The sequence below is a fragment of the Galeopterus variegatus genome, unplaced genomic scaffold, assembly GCF_000696425.1.
Source record: "Galeopterus variegatus unplaced genomic scaffold, G_variegatus-3.0.2 Scaffold5372, whole genome shotgun sequence".
In the NCBI taxonomy this organism is placed as follows: domain Eukaryota; kingdom Metazoa; phylum Chordata; class Mammalia; order Dermoptera; family Cynocephalidae; genus Galeopterus; species Galeopterus variegatus.
In genome coordinates, this window is record NW_007731483.1 from 258,863 (window position 1) to 274,698 (window position 15,836).

The 15,836-nt window shown below is 34.1% G+C and overlaps 1 protein-coding gene and 1 non-coding gene across 2 annotated transcripts in view; both read left to right on the forward strand.

Annotated features, from left to right (window-relative positions):
* Positions 1–12,680, forward strand: part of LOC103604744 (cohesin subunit SA-1) — a 213,738-nt gene extending 201,058 nt beyond the window's left edge. The window contains exons 13-15 of the mRNA XM_008589316.1: positions 1,017–1,131; positions 8,724–8,841; positions 12,532–12,680. Coding sequence (XP_008587538.1) covers positions 1,017–1,131; positions 8,724–8,841; positions 12,532–12,680 — 382 coding nt within the window. The remainder of the gene's footprint in view (positions 1–1,016; positions 1,132–8,723; positions 8,842–12,531) is intronic.
* Positions 11,033–11,107, forward strand: TRNAI-GAU. Its single transcript has one exon. It is a non-coding gene; the product is annotated as a tRNA-Ile (tRNA).
* Positions 12,681–15,836: the final 3,156 nt, after the last annotated feature.

Here is a 15,836-nt window from a genome sequence, read left to right on the forward strand (position 1 = left end):
AGAAACAAAACCTTCTCTAAAACCAGTGTGACAGCTATGCCGATATAACTTCAAGATAAGTTCCGTAGTCCACCCATATGCCTCCTTCCTCCTCTCACCCACCCCCCCCGGAAAAACTCAACTTCTCTGTAGTCATTTTCTGCTTGAGATTGGTTTATTTTTATATCACATGGAATTATTTTTGTTTTATTCAGTTATTTAGCCTCTCATTTGAGAGACCTACTCTGACTTCTGTATATAAACTAACACATGCTATATACCTATCTCTATTTTCTCATTTTTCTTTATAACATGTGAGATAGTATGTATTTATCTGCTGTTTATCCAGTAGAGTGAGAGTTCCATGAGAACAGGAATTTTGTCTTTGTTCACTTATATAACCTTTTACCAAGAGCAGTGCCTGGAAATAAGGCACCTTTAGTGGTCTTTAAATTTTACTCGAATAAATCTAATAAGCAAATTAAAAATTTTAGATTATTTAAAATAAGTTTAATGTTAATGTCATTTTACTGAAAACTATTGGGCTAGCAAGTACCATTTGTAGATAATAGACTATAAGCAGAAAAGAATGCAAGAAGTAATCATGATTATAAAGGTATTAATTTTTACAATTATTGCTGGAATATTTGGTTAAATGCTATAATTGCATGACTGAAATCAATATTTAAGAAAATAGAACTTAGTTTAAAATTACCATACTTCAGCATCAATCATACAGGATAAATAGTGGTGTTTATATTTTTTATAAATATTTGAGTATTGATTATTCATCAGTAAAATGTTTTCTTTTACATTTATATGTGGTTGAACTATACGAAATTGTTCAGATCCAAACTTTTTTTGATCTATAAAGGCATCAGTTACATATGTGTATTGAAATTGGTAAGTAACCTGATCTCTGATATTGTTTCTTTTCTTTATTTATAAACACTGAAATAATTTGCATAGTGAAGGAAAAGACTGAAATTCATATCCATGTAAATTTGTAATGCTCTTATTTTGTTACTTATTTCCAGGCTATTTAGCAGACATGATCCACAAGCAGAAGAAGCATTAGCAAAGAGGAGGGGAAGGAACAGTCCAAATGGGAATCTCATTAGGATGCTGGTTCTTTTCTTTCTTGAAAGTGAGGTAAAAAAAAAAAAAAATTTAACATAATCTGTATTTTTCAAGTTATATTGCATATTAAATAAAATTGTCACTTAATTCGTTGTTATTAATTGATTTTTTCCCAATCAAATGAAAACAATCTTGTTTCTTATAAAGTAGCCTTCATGAATTGCTTGATTGTGGAATCAGTACTCTACCTTTTGTGGGAAGAAGTTCCAAATATACTCATATGTAAGTGTGTATCAATACTGAATATAGACTAGCAATTGTTAAACTTTTGCAGTATCGCAATACTGCATACTTTTTTTGTCTTTGCCTTTTCTTTTAATTTGTGTCTATGGCTTTTAAATTATACTTAAACAGCTTGTGAAANTTTGCCTTTTCTTTTAATTTGTGTCTATGGCTTTTAAATTATACTTAAACAGCTTGTGAAAGTTTGTCAAGCTGTTATGACTTGTTTGAAAATATTTAATAAGGAGAAAGAAAAATATTCAGATATTTTAATTGATAGTTGCACGGCCCCATGGCAGTATTTTCATGTGCTATAGTCAGTTATCACTTAAATAATTTTGTAATTAAGACTTACATTATCTATCAAGATCTGTTTTCACAGGTGAACTTTGGTTTGTCCACTAAAATACTCTTTGATATTTTATCAGCACCGCACTCTACCGAGTGAGCCACAGGCCGGCCCTTACTCTTTGATATTTTAATCTGTATTTCCTACTACTGGCATGACATTGGAGGAATGATAAACTAAACCTAAAGAGCCCCTGAATGAATAAACTACTTGGTTTAGAAATTATTGAGAATATAGTTGCAAAAGAAGTAAAGAAAATCTAGAAATCTAGGACACTCAATTTTATTTGGGAAAAGGTGTTTTTGGTTTGTGTTGGAATGTTGCAGAAGTAGAGAAACTTAAAAGATTCTGTAAATGATCAAGTTGAGAGTGCTGCAGGAACTCTGTAGGAATGAGGAGGAGAGACAAACAGGCAGCCTATATGAAAATCTGAGAAGTAAGAAATGTATTAGTGGAATGAGAGGGGTTAGGTCAAAGCAGGACAGAAAGAAACATGAAGGAGTTGGGAATGAATAGAGAAAAAGTAAAGTCAGAAACAAAATCAGCTGATGAGTTGCATTTGAGTAAAGAATATGTTTAAGAGTAGTGTTTTAAAAGTGCATACANATGGGCCATAATAATCATATACAGTGTATATTGACAAAATAAAAATTAAAAAAAATAAAAAAATAAAAAAAAAAATAAATAAAAGTGCATACAGATCACCTGGGGATCTCATGAAAATGCTGGTTCTGATTCAGTAGCTCTAGAGTGGGGCCTGAGATTCTGCATTTCTAACAAGCTCTTAAGTTACACTGGTCCAAGGACCATACTTTGCATGGAAAGGATTTAAAACATTTTCTTAACAAAGCAAGTACGTGGATATGTTTTAGAATAAAATGCAAAATGTAAATTTTTAAGATAAAACACTAAATATCCAATAAACCTCACACTTATGACAGATCATTTCAAATTATACCCTTAGCCTCTTAGGTTTTAGAGGAATGGGATAAAAATTGTTATGCAACAATCAAGTCCTGTATAAAAAAGATGACTATAATAGCAATGAGTTTCAAAATTGAGAGATGAGACATGCAAATCTTATAAACTGCTGAAAAGTTTAAGGAATATGATGATCTTGGCTAATTGAATTTGAGTATTAATTAAAGGAAAATGCTTTGTAACTCTGAAAGCTGAAGGACTTTTATTTTTGTCTTGTTAAAAGGTATAAGGTACTTAGTTTTAGCCAGTGTCATCTTTTATTTAAAGCAGCAATTTATAATATTACTACTCTATTTTCATGATATTACTATATTTCTGTGTTTGTTGCTGTTTGCTGAAGTGTTACAATAACATTAAAATATATTTTCCTGTGTGGCATTCTTGTCAGCTACAAAAGCAACTGCAAATCATATTTAAGGGTTTCTAGTTGATTCATGACTATTATATTAGCCTTTATGGTTGGTCTCCTGTGTTTCATAAGAAACATTCCTTGTGAAAATCTCTCTTATTGTACTAGCATACTAGTGTACATCGAGAGCTGAATGCTTACTGAGGCCATATTCTTATCGTCTGAGGGAATTCCAATTGTGTCCTACCTTGAATTCCTCTTTGTTTTACTGTAACACATATTAATTAGTAAAATTTTAGTAATAGACTTATGAAATGTTGAACTGAAAGAGACTTTAGAGAAATAAAAAGTAGGATGAGTCTGTCTTATAGATGAGTTACAGATCACTTAACTGAGATTAAGTGAACTGATTATCATTCTTTGTTTTACAGGGATGTGAAATAGTAACATTTTAATAATAGATTTATAAAATGTTGAACTGTGAAAGAGTTTTACTGTGCAGGTGAAATAATGGAGATTAAGAGATCTGTCTAAACTAGTTACTAATTTTTTTTCTTTTGGTACCAAAAAATGACAGTTTTAAGCTATCACAGTCTTTATGGCAGTCATTGATTTCAGGTGACAAAGTACCTTGTATTTTAGATGCATGCCAAATAGTAGGCTGAGTAGTACTTGAATATGATGGTCCAGATTTCCCTATAGGTAGTGTGACCATAGAATTTATTGTACAAACGATGATTTTCAGAGAGACAAGGATGCTATTAATAATTATCCCAAAATAACAAGAGTAACCCAGAACAGTTCTGGACAATCTGGAAATATGGTCACCTTCCTTATAGGCATGTGGAATGGTGAGGCTAATTGTGATAGTCACTTTAGACAGAAAATTGACAACCATAGTATTGATGTATCCAAGAAACCTCCCAAGAGTGTTCATTCCTAGGGTATGAATGATCATTTAAGATTTTTTGCTTGGTTTTTTTGTTTGTTTGTTTTTTATGTTTTTCAAGATTCTCAAATGCCTGGCTCTATTTCAGCAGAGGTAAAGACACAATATGGGAGTGTTTAGAAATTTTAGGCTTAATAACTTGAGATGATTATTTGCATTGGAAATGATTTGTGATAAAAGAGATCACTATAAGGTTTCATTACACAGCGAATTTCTTTAGTATGTTTAGCTATCTGACAGGTTAGCAGGCAAAGAAAACTTCAGGTAAAATATTAGGAGTAACCTTGAAGCCAATTAAAGATGAATCAGAATATACCTAGAAAATTGTAGTTAAAGTCATCAGGAAAATGAGATGAGTTTGTCTTGTATACAAGCTTATATAAAATTTTAATTTATATATGTTATATTTTATAAATTTTAATACAGTTTTAACTGTTCATTTTGCTATACAATGACTCTGTATCCATTAAAGAGTTACCGTTTTTGTTCATCTGATTTCTGAAGACTGCAAAGAATGCTTACAGGTACCTGATTTTTATACTGTTTTTTATGACACCAAAAACTGTTTTTAGAAAATTTATTCTCTTTTCATTTTTAGGGTTCCAGTTCCTTTTTAATCCTAGGGTTTCTTTATGGTCGTTGAAAAATGCCTCAAGGCCTTTCTTCTCATAGATTTGTCTTTCATTACACATAGAAAGTCCTTGGTGTAAAGTAGTCTGAAAGGCGATTGTACCTTTTACCCCTACTGACTATGTTAGATTTTTTTTTCTCTTTTTTTCCTCAAACATGTGTTTACCTGGTATTCTAGTAGAAATTTCAGACCAGCAAGTTCTGTGGTTATCAAAGATGCACTAAGACAGAAAAACTATCATAAACATTTTGTCAAGCCAGTCCCTGACCATGTTGTTCTGATTATCAACAAGGGGTATGAGAAGTAGTGAATGCCTCAGATAATTTATAACCACCAGGAGGCACAGGAAATTTTTGCATTCAAATGACAAATTGTGTCCTTGTACATAGAGGGAAAGACTGCCTGATTATAGATCCCCTCTTAACCACTTTTCTGCACAACCACTGGACCTTTCTGCTAGGCTCTTGTAATTAGACTCATGGAAGGGATTCTGGCTAATAATAATCTTGAGTCTAGACTGACATATTTGAACTGGCAACTAAGAATCATTAAAGCTTTAAAATGGAAAAAGTTTAAGGGGGAAAAATCAATAAATGGCCTGAATGGACACAATCAAAGATTGGCTATAGTTTGAACCAAGGGATGTTTTCCAGAAAGCAGTGAAAGAGAAGGAGGAAATCAAAAGCATGAGAGAGCAATTAAGAGACAAGGGAGTTTTACTGTATTATCTGGTAGGAGCTCTGTAAAAAGAACAGAAAGAATGGAGGGGAGGAACTAATAAAAGGACATGCAATCAGAAAATTTACTACCCATGAACTTTATATGCAAAGTTTTACTTGAGGATATTTTCTAGCAAAATGAAAAATAAAAAAACAAGGAATATAAGAAACATTGATGAGCAAATCAAACTTAGAGCTAAGCCTAAAAAATATAGCCATGAAGTTTAAGGCAGCTATCTAAAAATTATTCTTAAAATGTAAGAATATAATGTTCAAGTTAAATGAAGAGAAATAAATAAATGTGCTGAAGATCTTGGTAGAAGAAAAATACTCATATAAATTAGAAAGTAAAATTCAGAGCCCTGTACTGACCAGCTGCAAAAAAATAAAATAAAAAGAGAGAGAGAGAGAAAATAAAACTCTGAAGGAAGGACAGATTAAACAATCAAGGAAGTATCACAAGTAGAGCACAGAATAAAATGCCAGGAATATTTTTAACACCAGTAATCCTAGTAAATGTAAATAGATTGACATGCTTCGTTAAAAGACATTGGGGTTGAAATAAAGAAATGAAAAATAGCTATGTGTTGTTTACAAACACACGTTAAAATAGCACAGGAAGTTTACAAATAAAGGGCTGGACAAAGGCTGGATGTAAATAACATGCTTACAGAAAGATAGCGGGAGGGACAATATCAAAGACACAATATGGGAGTGTTTAGAAATTTTAGGCTTAATAACTTGAGATGATTATTTGCATTGGAAATGATTTGTGATAAAAGAGATCACTATAAGGTTTCATTACACAGCGAATTTCTTTAGTATGTTTAGCTATCTGACAGGTTAGCAGGCAAAGAAAACTTCAGGTAAAATATTAGGAGTAACCTTGAAGCCAATTAAAGATGAATCAGAATATACCTAGAAAATTGTAGTTAAAGTCATCAGGAAAATGAGATGAGTTTGTCTTGTATACAAGCTTATATAAAATTTTAATTTATATATGTTATATTTTATAAATTTTAATACAGTTTTAACTGTTCATTTTGCTATACAATGACTCTGTATCCATTAAAGAGTTACCGTTTTTGTTCATCTGATTTCTGAAGACTGCAAAGAATGCTTACAGGTACCTGATTTTTATACTGTTTTTTATGACACCAAAAACTGTTTTTAGAAAATTTATTCTCTTTTCATTTTTAGGGTTCCAGTTCCTTTTTAATCCTAGGGTTTCTTTATGGTCGTTGAAAAATGCCTCAAGGCCTTTCTTCTCATAGATTTGTCTTTCATTACACATAGAAAGTCCTTGGTGTCATTTTTCTTTTTTCTACTGCCGTTTTTCATTTTTGACATCAATCTGTTGCGTCTTTGACACCACTTGTGCCTGTCACTGTTGGAATGATGTTACTAATAGTGTAAGAATTGTTTCTGAGGATATGAGAATTTGGAAAGTTTGAAGATATCTTGCTACAAACCTTTGCCCATGTTCTTTCCAAGCAAAGATGCTAATCAGTATTATCTACTCTGGCTTTGGCAGAATTCATTGGGAGACTGTGTGTGTGTGTGTGTGTGTGTGTGTGTGTGTGTGTGAGAGAGAGAGAGAGAGAGAGAGAGAGAGAGAGTCTACTAAGAGAGCCTAGTGAGCTGTTCCTGTTCCACCAGGGAACAATGTCTGTGGGATTAATCAGCATCTAGAGATCTGTGCTATGCTACATCTATGCTAGAACTTGCGTCTAGGTGGTCTTGCAGCTTGTTGTAGGGGTCTCACATAATGGCCTGAGATTCAGGAGAGGACTTCGGTCCTGGAATAAGCTAATAATGATAGAATGGGACTCTAACCAGAGGAACTGGGTTATTGACTAGGTTACTAAGGTATGATGAATTAAGGCAGAGAATCATTTCTTGAGGTGGCACAACCTCGGAACTGGACCAACCAAGCAAATTTGACATAGAGCATCATCTGTTGTTTTTCATTCAAGAGCATCATAGGATTCTTGTCCAGGAAAGGGACTGCATCTGTAGGTGGCCTAACCTCTGTTCAGAAAAGTGTAGGGAAGGGAGTCAAGCAAGTTTTAAGTCATTAAAGGTTTCTATATGTATTATTACCCATTGAAATAACTGCCATGGTTCTTAGTTTTCAATGCCCCTTGCCCCCCAAATCACAAACAAACGTGATTTGAGTGGGGTAAGTACAGCTAAATGTCTGAGAGTGTGTATGTGGTTTTCCTGAGGCATTTCTGGAGCCAGGGTGAAAGATTTGAAATGTAGTAGAAATGAAGTACAGAATTAAGGTCAAACAAGGCAATGCATTAAATGGGTCATCAAAATTCACATTGATGTCAAGAATAATGATAGGATTGAGGAAGAAAACCAACTTAAGTGCCAAATATGCCAAGATAACAGTAGATAACGAGTAGGTCTAGAAAGGTGACTTTCATACTTTTGGGGCCACTACTTGTGATGGGGAAAACATTTTCTCTCAACAGGTACAAGCACACATAACAAATTACAATTGTATGAAATAGTATTTACCCTTTTTATATGCTGTGCACTCTTCTACTCTGCTTCATTTTTTGAGATGGTCTGGGTTGATATCTGTTGTTTAATAAACACTGATCTTGAGGATGGTTTAGCTGGATGCCATGAGCCTCAAAGGTGGAAAATCTTTTATACAAGGGTGGAGAAGTTAATTGTAAGTAGCGGAAACTGGGGCAAGGCCACTACCTTCTCAACTTACTTTCCCTGAAGAGCTTCGCTGGAATAACATTCTCTGAGGTTTAATGACTGGCAAGTGGTAGTGTTTGGTGTGAAGTGTTTGATGAGAAACTTAAGTATGTTTGTTTACTGTGGGAATTGTCAAGAGAGTAATGACTAACAGAAAATGGGGGTGGGGGAAAGAGTGCATTGATTCAAATGGAAATGAGAATAGAAAAGAGGAGAGATGGAGTAACTTGCATTTTTTATCTTGACCAAGATGACAGAGATGTTAGTAAGGCTGATACCAAAATTTCAAATGGAATTCTGAGGGAAAGTGATTAATTTCCTTTTAAAAAGAAAAAGATAGTTTAAGAGAAACAATCAAGAATACTAAAAAGTACCTTAGATCTAGTTTATGATTTCAGGAATTCTGCTAACTATACATTCACCTTCCTCATCCATAAATCATGTCATTGGACTAGGAGATTCTTAATCTGACCACTGTAAATGTTAAAATGTTTTTATGTTATTCTGTATATTGCATCCACATTATTGACAGTAGAATATGAATGTGTATGTTATTCTCTAAATGGTTCTTAGAATCACTGAGACCAAGCCACTTAATTATTTTAAAAAATGGTTTATTAACCTAAAATATTGTTAGTAGTTTATTAAATGTTCTTTACTCACACTTGATTTTTTATTTTTAGTTACATGAACATGCAGCCTACTTGGTGGACAGTTTGTGGGAGAGCTCTCAAGAACTGTTGAAAGACTGGGAATGTATGACAGAGTTGCTTTTAGAAGAACCTGTTCAAGGAGAGGAAGGTATAGTATTTTTTCAAGTCAGTTTACATATTGTTGTGTTTTCATTAATAATCATATCATCCAATATAGATTATTTCTTTAAAATGGTATGTGCAAGCATGCTTTTTGCCAAGGGAACAGTTTGTTTCCTTTAACAAATAGGAATGTCTCAATAGTTGGTAACACCTTTCCACATTAACACTGCTACAATGCTGTATGCACAACTTTTTAAAAACCCATGTGTTGTGTAATGTTCAAAAAAGTTTTTGTTATGCTGATTTGAGGCACAAAATACTGATGTACTTAATGTCCAAAAACAATGCATCCAGAATTTTTTTGCTAGATTTATATGTGGACTCAGAAAAACCTTTGACACATAAGGATTTAGTTAAACCACAGTCATCCCCTATTTTGTTATATTTTCTTTAAAATTAACATCAGGAAATCAGAAATAAGGTGATTTTCCTAGCTGTTCAAGAAATAGGGAGAAATAATAGCCATATGATAATTTTTGAAGTATGCATATTTTTATACACTGTATAACAACATGCACAGTGAAATGGATATGTATACTTAATAAAGAGGTTATATTCTAAAAGCATATATGAATATTAGCTCCTTGGAACTAGAAATGCTTTTTCCTATATATGGCTAGGCTTATGAGAGCTGTGTTCTGGGTTCCCTTCACTTGTGTGATCACAGGAATATGAACATATAGTTCTGCATTTTCTCCTTTGTATTTTACTTATACATATTCCTGTTAAATTCACTGACTTCATACATTCTATTTTTAACTAATCTTACTATTTTCCCTGATAAAAATCAATTCCTTTTCTAATCACTACTGACCAATCAACACTTTAAGGGCCTGGCATACTATTTAGTGGTACATTCCATCTGTTTTTCTTACCTTGCTCGTGGTCATAAAATTAACAAATACCAGAGTGGATTAGAGCTTCTCATTTCTGTTTTCAAGCCATTTTTCTTTATATTACCTCAGGCTCTATAAGGTTATTTCCAAGGAGAGGGGAGGCAGGTAGTATAAATTAAGGGAAGAAGAGCCAAGGTGGTATGCTTTGGTATGATTGATTTTTTATCCTTATACAAGTAAGGTGTGTAAGTCAATAGATAATAATTACTAAATCTTTCCATTATCAAGGTGGTCTAGAAGGATTTACCTTGTTAAAATAACTATGTACTATTAGGTGTTTCATTATGGTTTAAATTGAGTTGACATTGGGTTTCTTTGCCTTCTAGTCAAGAGGTTGGTTTGGTTTGGCTTGGGTTTGGTTAGTCTCGTTTTAGTTAGAAAAGTGACTTATTTGATTGGAACATTTTACAGAATGATTCAGTTTTAGGCTATGATTGAACCTGGGTAGGCAAGGCCTGAGAAATTAGGCATAACAAGTACATAACCATATGTACTATATAATGATTCAACTTTTTTCATACACATTTGTCTATATGCATACTGTATGCCACTTATAAGCTGTGGTGGAGAATGGCATCCAAATCAATTTTCTATGCTAGTGTTTTTCTGTATTTTATGATAACAAAATGCTATCAGTAATTTATGTAATTTTTAACACTAGAAATTAAGTTAATTTTTAGATAGGTGGAGTGTGATAGAATTTCAGCAGAGAAAAGTCTAGTTAAGGTTAGAGCACAGTGTTATAACATCAAGATCAAGGGTTCAGATCCCTGTACTGGCCAGCCACCAAAAGCAAAGCAAAGTCTAGTTAGCAGTTAGAGATGTAGGACTAAAATTTGGGAAAACAGACACATCGTGAAAGACTACCAACATCAATTTAAATCATACTAGCCTTAAGACTGTCTTGCAGTGTTTTTAAGGGGCTGGCGTGTGTGTGTGTGTGTGTGTGTGTGTGTGTGTGTGTGTGTGTGTGTGTGTGTGTTACAGCAAACTCAAATTGCTGGATAAATTTTTAGCATAATGTGAGTTTGAGTTCTTGTTAACAGCTCTGCCACCATATAACAAGAAGACCATACTGAGTTAAACTTCTTTAAGTGTCAGCTTCTTCAACTGTAAAATGAGGATCATAGACTACATAATCTTCTTTGATCATTTCTAGTGCTAAAATTTTGTGATCCAGTTGATGGGTGAAGTAAGTGTGGATAATGGAATTCATCAAAGCAGGAATTATTAATTCATTTATATTTTTCAGTTCACTTATAATTTTTAAAATACTTGGCTGGCCAGTTAGCTCACTTGGTTAGAGCATGGTGCTGATAACATCAAGATCAAGGGTTCAAATCCCTGTACTGGCCAGCCATCAAAATACTTATGCATATATATACACACACACATATATATATATAATTTATATGTGCCAAATATTATGCTAAGTGCTGAGGGTACTGGATTAAACTAGCTCAGCTTACTGCCCATATGGAGTTTACATTCTCATGGGGAAGGCAAACCAAGATCAAGTAAGTAATCAAAATAATCTCAAGAGTTAATAAGTGTCTATTATGGAAAATAATAAGGAGGTGTCCATCTTTTAGACTGAATCCTAACAGAAGACCTTTCTGAGGAGGCCACTTGTGAGCCAGGAAGCTAACAGATAAGGGACTGGCTATGGGAAGTGCCAAAAATAGCTATCTAGATACAGGAAATATCAATTGCAGAGCTTCTGAAGCATGAATGATATTATGTTCTAGGAGCTGCAATAGCTAGAGTATAGTGAGTCAGTGGTATAAGATAAGGTGGAAGCAGAGGTAGATAATGTGGAACATTTGAGTTTATAAATAAATTTATTTAGTTTATTCTAAGTGAAATAGGGTGCCATTGAAGGATTTTTGAACGGTGGGGGGGTACTGTGATCCACTTCATATTTTAAGAAAAATGCCTATACATATGGTTTGAAATAGGCAGAAGACCAGGTGTATAATCATTGCAGTGGTTTCTATGGGAAATGATAGTAAAAATATAAAATAGGAAGATAGCTTGTAAAGAAGGAAAGCACTCATGGCTGAGTTGAAGATTGTGGATAGGGAACAAAAGCAGGAAGAGCAAGAGAGATCAAGACCTCTAGCTAGCTACAAAAGGGATAATAGATAATTATACCCTTTACAATCCCAGTAAAGAGGTGTTCGAGAGGTATGGTTAATTATACATGTTGCAGAGGAGAAAAAGAACAACACAAAGATCAATTAGTGATGATTTAGGGCATTGATGACTTTAAAACATTTATTTTCAGTGTTAGTAAATAGAGAAGCCAGAGTTTAAGGTGTTAATAAAATCAGGGGCCGGCCCAGTGGCGTACTGCTACAGTGCGCCGCTTGAGAGCGCGGTGGCGCTAAAAATGGTGTTAATTGAAAAATATGTCATGATCTTTCTGGTTTTAAAAAAAGCACTATTATATGAGCTTTGAAATGATATAGAAAGAAGTACAGTTAAATTTTAAGATTGCCTAACTCAGAACTGTCACATTAGAAGAAGCCAAGTATTGGAAGAGACTAGAATTTAGTCTTTTTCTTTACTTTTATACCTGTTTTTAATTTGACTTATGACAGCAAGCACATACTACTTTTTTAAAAAAAGAAAAAAAAGATAGCAAAGTACAAAGCTTAACTTCAGACTTTAAAATAATTAGTAATAGAATATGCTTGTGGTTTTTTCTAATTGTGTTCATCTTTAGTACATGGTTGTAAAACTATCTATTCATACTTGTGTATTTTGTTTCACCTTAGCAATGTCAGACCGGCAGGAGAGTGCCCTTATAGAACTAATGGTGTGTACAATTCGTCAAGCTGCTGAGGCACATCCTCCGGTGGGAAGGGGAACCGGCAAAAGAGTAAGTTATATTAGTGAGAAATCTACAAAAAAGCTTTTAGAGTAATCAACTGTCTTAAATATTCGGAAATTTTACTGATATTTGTAATCCTTAAAAATATGATATTTTTATAAATAATACAGGCTTTGGTGCTTTATCTTCATAACCTGTCTACTATACTCAAATTCCGAAAATTGATTATTTCCTTCATGCTTACATAGTACCTGTATCTGCTTCTGTTACGGTATTTATAATGAACTTTAAGAAATTTCAAGGGCTGGCCAGTTAGCTCAATTGGTTAGATCATGGCCTTGTAACAACAGCGTCAAGGGTTTGGTGCCCCATACTGGCTGGTCACCCCCCATAGTAATTTTTTTAAAAAAGAATTTTCTTTTCTCTTTTTTTTTTTTTTTTTTTAAGAATTTTCATATTCATATATATTAAAGTGTATAAAGGCTCTGGAGGCAAACTGCCTAGTTTACAAGCTCTTCTGTTTAGCAGCTGTATAATCTTTGGATAGATGAATATTTATTTATTTATTTTTTTATTGTCTTAGTTTCCTTATCTGTAATATGGGACTAATAATGTAGGTATTATTTGTATTAAAGATAGTTAAGATAATCACAGAGGGAGAGACTACTGGCTCTGTTGATATGAAGAGGTAGGCAAATACTTTCATCAAAAAAAAGTGTAAAACTGGAAAATTGTGTTAAAAACATCATATTGGGGCTCTGGAAATTCACCCATGATTTAAAAAAAAAAATTGAGGAGTATTTTTTCATGTAAAACTGATAGAACTTCAGGTAAAAGCAGCAGGAGTCTACACCCTTCTTTCCTGGGTTTAAAATACACACACACACACACACACACACACACACACACATACCCCACACCTCACACCCCACACCCCACACCCCACAAGCTTAGTTGGTGAGATCTATCTATAGTTTTACAAGAGTGGTACTGGCCACACACACACACCCCACACCCCCCACACCCCACAAGCTTAGTTGGTGAGATCTATCTATAGTTTTACAAGAGTGGTACTGGCTACAAAAAACAGGAAAAAAACAGCTTTGCTTTCAGAGAAAATGGATTCAATATGGACAAGTGGTAAGAACCCACAGTTTTGTTAACTAGAAGTGACCATCTTGATAGAAACAAACAGGGAGAATCTACAGTTTTGATAATCTGAGGTTGTGGTCCCAGTTGGTAAGGGTGGTAGACCAGCCAAAAATTTAACTGAAAAACCGTGGAAATGAGAAAGCTATAAAAATGCTAGATAAGCTCTCAGCACATCCATGGCTGACTGGAAAATGTTAGAGAACCCAACGGAAAGTAAAAGTCAAGCCAATCATAAGAACTGACTGAACTTTGAATATGCTTTCTATACCACAGCAGATCATTCTCAGAGGGAAGAAGCTTTATTGATTTGAGGTATTTGAGCACAACCTCTCCCCAAATCATTGGCCAGCAACTAATCAATTCAAACACAGTAAGGACTCCTACGAAGAAAGGCTAAAAAACAAAAGTAAGATTTAAAATTCTGAGCAGAGATAGCAGAAGCCAGACCCCATGGGGGAAACAAATTATACAGTTTAAGTTAAAGGTGTTCTGTATTAGTCCATTTCTGTTGTTTATAACAAAATACCTGGAACTGGATAATTTGTAAGAAAATGAAATTTATTGCTTACAGTTTTGGAGTCTGGGAAGTCCAAAGTCCAGGGAACACATCTGGTGAAGGCTTTGCTGGTGACAGTGCCACAGGGGTCTGACATGTCAGAATGGCGGAGCAGAGAGAGAGACTAACCCCTTCATTCACTCTCTTTTTAGAGCCACCAGAACCACTACCATTATTCTAAGAATGGATCAAGCCATTCATGAGAGTACAGTCCTCATAGTCTAATCACCTCTCCAGTGCCCTACCTTTTAACTGCCACAATAGGATTTCCCACACTCTTAACACTGCCAAAGTGGGAACTAAGCCTCCAACACATTAAACCTTTTGGGAGACACTATTTAATCCATTATAGGTTGCTTTTGTGAAAATTAAACTTACAAAAGTAAGTTAAGAAACCTAGATACTATATTATCTTAAAATGTCTACTTTTCAAGAAAAATTAGTCATACAAAGAAACGGTAAACTGTGACCACACTTAAGGAAAAAATCAGACAACAGAAATGGCTTCTCAGTAGGCCCAAATGTTGGATTTAGCAGACAAAGACTTCAGAGTCCATTTTATAAATATGTTCAAAGAATTCAAAGAAAATAGGAAAACACGAAATAGAGAACCTTGGTAAGGAAAACCAAATGAAAACTCTGGAGTTGAAAAGTACACTGCAGAAGTTTAAAATTCACTAGATGGGCTCAATAGCAGGTTTGAGATGACACAAGACAGAAACAGTGAACATGAAAATTAATAGAAATTACCCATTTTCAAGAACAGAGAGGGAAAAGGTTGAAGAAAAATGAACAACACCTCAGAAACATGTGGGAACAACATAAGGTGCACTAAAATACTTGTAATGGAAGTCCCAGAGAGAAGAGAGAGAAAGAGTCATGAAAAATATTTGAAGGAATAATTGCCCAAAACTATCTAAATTTGATGAAAAACATTAATTCATCAATCAAAGAAGCTTAACAAAGTTGGATAAACACAAAAGTTCCACACCTAGACACAGCATATTCACACTTGTTGAAAGACAAAATAAAAAATCTTGAGAGCAAAAAGAGAAAAACAGTTCATGTAGAGGGTGGCAGCAATAGGATTAGCAGTTGATTTCTTAACAGAAACAGTAGAGATCAGAGGGCAGTGGAATGACATATTCACTGAAAGTGAACAAAATTGCCAACCAAGAATTATAAATTCAGTAAAATCATCTTTAAAAATGAAGATGTAATAAAACCATTTGCAGATAAACAAAAAACAAAAATAGGGAGGTGTTACTAGAAGACCTGCCTTACAAGAAATATTATAAGAATTACTTCAGTGGGCTGGCTGGTTAGCTCACCTAGTTAGAGCATGGTGCTGATAAGACCAAGGTCAAGAGTTCAGATCCCCATACCGGCCAGCCACCAAAAAAACAAAAAAGAAGTGCTTCAAGCCATAAGGAATATCACCAGATCTGAACTCCTATCCACAGAAAGGAATGAAGAGCACCAGAGGTGGTAAATATGTTGGTGGATATAAAAGGCTTTGTATATTTGTATTTTTTTCTTTT